General features: G+C 45.5%; 1 protein-coding gene across 1 annotated transcript in view; it reads left to right on the plus strand.

Annotated features, from left to right (window-relative positions):
• Window positions 1–3,303: 3,303 nt before the first annotated feature.
• The window catches only part of slc26a6.2 (solute carrier family 26 member 6, tandem duplicate 2), a gene marked incomplete at both ends in the record, with an annotated part of 27,596 nt that continues 23,320 nt past the window's right edge, over window positions 3,304–7,579 (plus strand). The window contains 6 exon segments of the mRNA XM_083656494.1: window positions 3,304–3,428; window positions 3,584–3,723; window positions 4,341–4,451; window positions 4,568–4,743; window positions 6,429–6,482; window positions 6,484–6,594. Coding sequence (XP_083512620.1) covers window positions 3,304–3,428; window positions 3,584–3,723; window positions 4,341–4,451; window positions 4,568–4,743; window positions 6,429–6,482; window positions 6,484–6,594 — 717 coding nt within the window.

A 7,579-nucleotide genomic window follows, 5' to 3' on the forward strand; every position in this document is an offset into this window, starting at 1 on the left:
ACAGATTTTACCTCCTATTTTACACAATATAATTTTTAAATTTTTTACAAAAAATACTACACTACAAATCAATGGCAAAACGGTTTTAACTTGTTGAAAGTCCATCACAGCCAACAGATACAACATTGATAACTTATTACAGCTGACTCATTCAATCATTATTAGAGATCATTGTGCTCCTCCCTCTGAATGGCCTCATAAATACTAAAGAGGTGAACCAGGGGGTAAAGGTCAAAGTTCATAATAGGTCCAAGGAAGAACCTGTTCAATTGAGGAGTCAATGTGACTCACGAAATGTGCATTTCATAGCAGACTGGCTATTGGCTTTAATTGGTGCAGGTCTGCGCTCTCTGAGGGAACTTCTAGTTGAGTATGTTATGCATGCACATAGCCTACACAGTCTATTTAGCTGAGATAGTTGAAAGTTCAAGCTGACCTAGTTCCAGGATGTGCCTGATGTTCCTGCTACAAGGCCGTTCAGCTTCAAGTGTCAGCTGTTACGTCAGCTATCAAGCGTACGGAGACATGCAGGAGCCACGTCTTCTCGTTTATCTGTCATGTACGTAACTGACCTGTAGATCACACTGACATCCCTCACTGCGTTCATCTTGTCACCATACAACACTTGTATCCTCAATTCATAAGTTGAGTATATAAAACGGAACCCACATTATATCATTACCGCGGCATGTGATTGAGCAATAATCTGGGAAAGTGAACAGAACAGAATTATCCATTTCTTTGACAGACACAGACATCTTGACAAAGCAATCAAAATATTTTTGAAAATGAAAATTTTGAAAATACATGAAAACATCCGCCCCCAAAAATCCTCCAAGACATCAAACATAATAGCATCTACACACATATACCCTCCTACCTCATTAGGATTATTCTTTTTGGTAACACTTTATTTGGATAGTCCACCTACAGACTCTAGTAGTAAGAAATGCTCACAAGTCATTCTTTGCAAGTCCAAGTCAAGTCTCAAGTCTCTTATGGATGAGCGTTCTATCATCTGCTGGATGCCATCCAGTCTGCTTAGAACACTGCAGAGCTAAAACTAAGGAATTCAAAGCATGTACTATATTATCCTCACTGCTTTATCTATTAGCATACAGTGTGCCATTCATTGCCATTCAGTAAACCAAATAATAGATCATTGTCTCCTATTGTTTCAGAAGAACAAACCACCAAGGCTTTTTGCATTATTATTATTATTATTATTTTACATTGTGATTACAAACACCTTCTGATGCAAAGTGTCCACTTTATGTCTCGTTTACATTTCTAATGTAAGTTACAAATCTGGAATTTCTAATAATCTCTTCATTTAATAACTCCTTGGTTAGATGACTGTCTCCTTAATATGAGATTATAGTGATCATGAAAAAAGGCTTCCAGGATGCAATGTGACTTTATAACTCCCGTTTGGTTTTTGAACTTTGCCCTCGATCTTCACAACAATCTCCAAAGCCATATCTCAACTCTTCAAGGTCTCAGAGCAGAGCAGGAGGAGGAGGGGGAACGGGACAGTCTCACACTCATTGAGAAAGTAGGAGTGTGTAAACTTCTCTTCCCTGGATCAGAGGATTTCACCTGGACGTCTTACAGACCATCTTTGGATCCTCTTGATTTTGCACAAGAACCATATTTCCCCTGATCTGTTGGGTGCAGAAGTGAATACGTTAGAGGCTTTGTATAATCGTCACACAGCTATCCTGATCTTTCAAAATGTGATGCCAACACCTGGAACAGCTTTGGATCTGGTGGAAAACCCGGCGACAGGATCAATTTGCAGCACAAGGATCCCTGCACACAGAAAGGATTAAAAGTGGGATGTTGTACAGTCTTTGATCCCGGACTGGAGTGAAGGAACGTTTCTATTGAGGTAGAAGACCTCTCCCCCCTTCCGACCCTTAACTGAGAGAGGCAGGACTTGTCTTCTGAACAGGAGGAACCAGAAGAGGACTTCAGCAGACTCACACAGTAACACACCTTTGGAGTTTGTCACTCCAGAGCGGTGCATTTTGCTGATACAGTCGCACCAGACAAGGTACGTCTGCAGCTCCCCTCTTGCTAAACGAAAATAGATTTAAAACCGGGGTGGCTAAACTGTTTTGGTCGTGGGCCATGTACAAAAAAAGACGAGGAGTTGTTGGCTAAACAATATTAAGCGGGACAGTTTTCAACCAGTTACATCAAAAGAAAAACTGTTTTTAGAACAGAATACCTGTGTTCCATCAATTTCATTTTCTATCAAAATAACTACCGTATATGATGCTGAACAATTTAATTGGTGACATTACAGTAGTTTATTGATCTGCTCATCTATTACAACAGGGATATTTCTGTATAGAGATCATTTCACCAAAATTCAGTATAAAAATGTTCAAAAATCATTTCAAATTAAAAGCCTGGGTAAAAAAAAAAGGAGGAACCGGAGAAAAGGTTAAAAAAGGGACAACGCCGTCTCCAGCATTCCTCCACAACTCTCAGTGAATGAGGTGTTGACCTTATGATGCAATGTGTCAATCTGTAGATAGGCTGGTAAAAGAGACAGAACATGCAGAAAGGCTATAGGTGTGTGTGTGCCAAGAGCTTAAAGGAACACTCTGCCCATTTTCAACCAGCTTTGTATCATTAGAACATCAGTAGTATATCAGAAAACTGTAAACGGTTTTGAAGTCTGTCATTTAATTTGACAGTTATTGAGTGTTAAAGTGTGGACCAGTGACATCACTGGTCCACACTAACTCAAATGAATAACTCATTAACTCAAATCAACTCTCAATAACTGTCAAACTATTCATCATTCATCTAGTTTGACAGTTATTGAGAGTTGATTTGAGTTAATGAGTTATTAATTTGAGTTAGGGTGGACCAGTGATGTCACTGGTCCACACTTTAACACTCAATAACTGTCAAATTAAATGACAGACTTCAAAACAGTTTACAGTTTTCTGATATACTACTGATATTCTAATGATACAAAGCTGGTTGAAAATGGGCAGAGTGTTCCTTTAAGACGGTTAATTTCACCAAAACTCAGTATATGGTCAATGTACGATGTACCAACAAAGAAGAGAGAAAGAAGCAGCTATGTAAGAGAAATATATAGTATCATGGGGTATTATTGTTATCACATATTGGAAGACCTTTTCATACAAAATAGAAGCAGGAGGATGTCTGTATTTTTGAAAGAATGTTTAAAAAATAATAAAAGATCTTGACAACAGCATTTTGGAATGAGAGACCTTAAATCTTCCTCCACCCTGAGTGTAGCAGCAGTTTGTATCCACGATGGAGAGGAGGCGAGCGGGCTACAGTGTCCACAGGGAGGTCCTGGATGAAGAAGCTGTGGACGAGATGGCAGAGAAGTCTGACTCCAGAACAGCTCTGTCGGAGAAGGTCAGAGAGTCGATGAGGTAACGTCGCACACGTCAGGCTAACATGCATCGCAGCTTTCACTTCTTCAATATGATCATGAGTCTTGTAGCAGTTCTTCGCCATCTGCAGTCGATATAGAAAGTCAGAGGAAACACTCTCTCTCTCTCTCTCTCTCTCTGTGTCACACGCCCAGGTGTTCTGGTCCCAGGGCAAAGAGCTGTGTGCTGGGCTGTGTTCCTGTGCTGTCATGGCTGCCTCGATACTCCATCAGAGAAAACGCCGTCGGTGACCTGGTGTCTGGCATCAGCGTGGGCATCATGCAGCTGCCGCAGGGTGAGGAGGGAGGGATAGTTTAGGGTTACTTAATAGTTAATGGTTAGGGTTACGAGTTAATAAACATTAACTAAGGGTTAGTTCATGCTTAGTAACTGCTTCGTGCTCCCCCAGGGGGTTCCTCCGTATATAACCCCCCCCCACTAAAAACATGCAGAAGATCAGATCGTCATCGTCATCCGACCAGTGACGACAACATCCGAAGTTGGTCCCCGGGCGCTGTACGAGAAAGCGACCACTGCTCATGGCCTGCCCCCCGGAGGAAAGGACATGCCTGGATGGGTTAAATGCAGAGGACACTTTTCACCGGCCACCATCAGCATGAGTGTGTTGTGGCCGCATGCATGTGTTGTGGTGTTTGTGTGACAATAAAAGACGGGGCTTGTCCCGTTACGAGAGTTTTACGAGAGAGTAAGCATTAGCTAATGCTTATTAATGCCTAAGTAACTGTTAATTTAGTGACCCTTATTGTAAAGTGTTAGCATTTAAGCTGCTACTGATGAGATCCACCTCAGATCGAAACGTCACATTAATAAGAAAGTAACTATACCTGGGTGTGCTGGCTCTCTTTATCCATCGTCTCCTTCCATGTGCGTGATGATACCTCCTCCCTGCAGGTATGGCCTACGCCCTGCTAGCGGCTGTTCCTCCAGTCTTCGGCCTCTACTCCTCCTTCTACCCCGTCCTCATCTACTTCATCTTCGGCACCTCCAAGCACATCTCCGTCGGTTTGTCCCTCCATGCTTCTCCTGCACATGGAAGCCTTATTGAAGCACATCTGGTGCTGCTGCTTGACGTCTCTAGGAGGCTGATGGAAGCTACCTCCTCCTCACCTCTCTCTCAGGTACCTACGCAGTGATGAGCGTGATGATAGGGGGCGTGACCGAGCGCGTTGCCCCGGACTCTAACTTCCTGATCTGGGACAACGTGACCAACACCAGTATCGTCGACGTCCTAACCCGAGACGCAGAGCGGGTCCGGGTGGCAGCGGCCGTCACCCTCATGTCTGGACTGTTTCAGGTCAGTACTGCTGAGGTGCCATCGAGCAAGGCATTAAAAAAAACCAAAGTGGTTTGGTGTGTCCCAGTGTGAATCTGTGTAACTGTGAAGAGAGAGACAAAAACTATTTCTAGTCAATCTGATTCAGTCTCATTTACTTAGTTCTCAAAGTATAGAAAACAATAGTAATGGTCTAATTCAGATTTCAGTTGTTCTTACCGGCGGTTAGCGTTATAGTTATTGCATTCTTTCTATTTCAATGAGTCAGAGGCTGAGGCAGCAAACTGTCACAGCAGACAGAAATGTAAAATAGATATTTAGATTTGGTGTTATCTCCTGGGTATGTTCTGTGTATCTATCTCCCTGTGTGTGTCATGTAGGTTCTGCTGGCTCTGGTTCTATCTCCATGTGTGTGTCCTGTAGGTTCTGCTGGCTCTGGTTCTATCTCCATGTGTGTGTCCTGTAGATTCTGCTGGCTCTGGTTCTATCTCCATGTGTGTGTCCTGTAGATTCTGCTAGGTCTGGTTCTATCTCCATGTGTGTGTCCTGTAGATTCTGCTAGGTCTGGTTCTATCTCCATGTGTGTGTCCTGTAGATTCTGCTGGCTCTGGTTCTATCTCCATGTGTGTGTGTCATGTAGGTTCTCCTGGCTCTGGTTCTATCTCCATGTGTGTGTCCTGTAGATTCTGCTGGGTCTGGTTCTATCTCCATGTGTGTGTGTCATGTAGGTTCTCCTGGCTCTGGTTCTATCTCCATGTGTGTGTCCTGTAGGTTCTGCTGGCTCTGGTTCTATCTCCATGTGTGTGTGTCATGTAGGTTCTCCTGGCTCTGGTTCTATCTCCATGTGTGTGTCCTGTAGATTCTGCTGGGTCTGGTTCTATCTCCATGTGTGTGTGTCATGTAGGTTCTCCTGGCTCTGGTTCTATCTCCATGTGTGTGTCCTGTAGGTTCTGCTGGCTCTGGTTCTATCTCCATGTGTGTGTGTCCTGTAGGTTCTGCTGGCTCTGGTTCTATCTCCATGTGTGTGTGTCATGTAGGTTCTGCTGGGTCTGGTTCTATCTCCATGTGTGTGTGTCATGTAGGTTCTCCTGGCTCTGGTTCTATCTCCATGTGTGTGTCCTGTAGGTTCTGCTGGCTCTGGTTCTATCTCCATGTGTGTGTGTCATGTAGGTTCTGCTGGTCTGGTTCTATCTCCATGTGTGTGTCATGTAGGTTCTGCTGGCTCTGGTTCTATCTCCATGTGTGTGTCCATGTAGGACGGTTTCTGCTGGCTGTGGTTCTATCTCCATGTGTGTGTCCTGTAGGTTTTGCTGGCTCTGGTTCTATCTCCCTTTGTGTGTCCATGTAGGACGGTTCTGCTGGCTGTGGTTCTATCTCCATGTGTGTGTCCTGTAGGTTCTGCTGGCTCTGGTTCTATCTCCCTTTGTGTGTCCATGTAGGACGGTTCTGCTGGCTGTGGGTTATATCTCCAGTGTGTGTGTCCTGTAGATTCTGCTGGCTCTGGTTCTATCTCCATGTGTGTGTCCTGTAGATTCTGCTGGCTCTGGTTCTATCTCCATGTGTGTGTCCATGTAGGGTTCTGCTGGCTCTGGTTCTATCTCCATGTGTGTGTCCTGTAGATTCTGCTGGCTCTGGTTCTATCTCCATGTGTGTGTCCATGTAGGTTCTGCTGGCTCTGGTTCTATCTCCATGTGTGTGTCCTGTAGGTTCTGCTGGGTCTGGTGCAGTTTGGCTTCGTGGTGACCTACCTGTCTGAGCCGTTTGGTCCGCGGCTACACCACAGGAGCTGCCATCCACGTCATCGTGTCCCAGCTCAAATACGCCTTCGGCCTGAACCCCGAGAGATACAGCGGACCCTTCTCCTTGATCTATGTAAGAGATACAGCGGGACCCTTCTCCTTGATCTATGTAAGAGAGGCAGAGTCCAGGGTAGATTCCCTGCCTACCAACACAAGGGTCGCAGGTTCGAGCCCTCTCGTTACCTCTTGGCTTGGTCAGGTGTCGTCCATACAGGCACAATTGGCTGTGTCTGTGGGTGGGGAGGCCGGATCAGGGGGTATGTGTCCTGGTCGCTGCACTAGTGTCTCCTCTGGTCAGTTCGGGGCGCCTCGTGGGGAGGGGAACTGGGGGGGAATAGCGTGATCCTCCCACGCGCTACATCCTGCTGTTGAAACACCTCGCTGTCAGGTGAAACGCCTCGCCGTCAGGTGGAAAGACCGGCCAGTGCAATTGGGTTGGAAACAGAAAGTCAGGAACATACGTACGCTAGTCCTGCACGCGCACTGAGGCATACGATGTCTGTTACAGATGGACCTGAAACGTTCTCGTCTCCCTCTTCAGCGTCTCAGATGCATGTTTATCCCATTTGTATCTCCCATTAGTGCTAATTTAATTGATTTATCCTGGTTGCTGCTCCACCCTCTGCCGATCTGGGGAGAGCCGAAACTGGCTCCATGCTTCCTCCGAGACATGGGCAGTTAGCCAGCTGCTTCTTTTCACCTGACAGGGGAAGCTTCACCGGTAGGACATAACACGTGGGAGGTTCACGCTATTCCAACCAGTTCCCCTCCCTACGAACAGGCGCCCCTAATGACCAGAGGAGGAACCACATTAGCGACCAGGATATTGTATGTTTTGGTGAAGGCAAATGAGGCAACCTCTATGTCACGCAGATAGTATTTTGTTTCTCAAAATTCAGACTACATTTCCCATAACCCTGCTGTTTCCTGTTGCAAAGAGGATGCTGCTATCATTCCTTTCCTTCTCTCTCTCTCTCTCTCTCTCTCTCCCTCTCTCTCTCTCTCTCTCTCTCTCTCTCTCCCTCTCTCTCCCCCCCCCCCCCTCTCTCTCTCTCTCT

Source organism: Poromitra crassiceps (genome assembly GCF_964638095.1).
Source record: "Poromitra crassiceps genome assembly, chromosome: 20".
In the NCBI taxonomy this organism is placed as follows: domain Eukaryota; kingdom Metazoa; phylum Chordata; class Actinopteri; order Beryciformes; family Melamphaidae; genus Poromitra; species Poromitra crassiceps.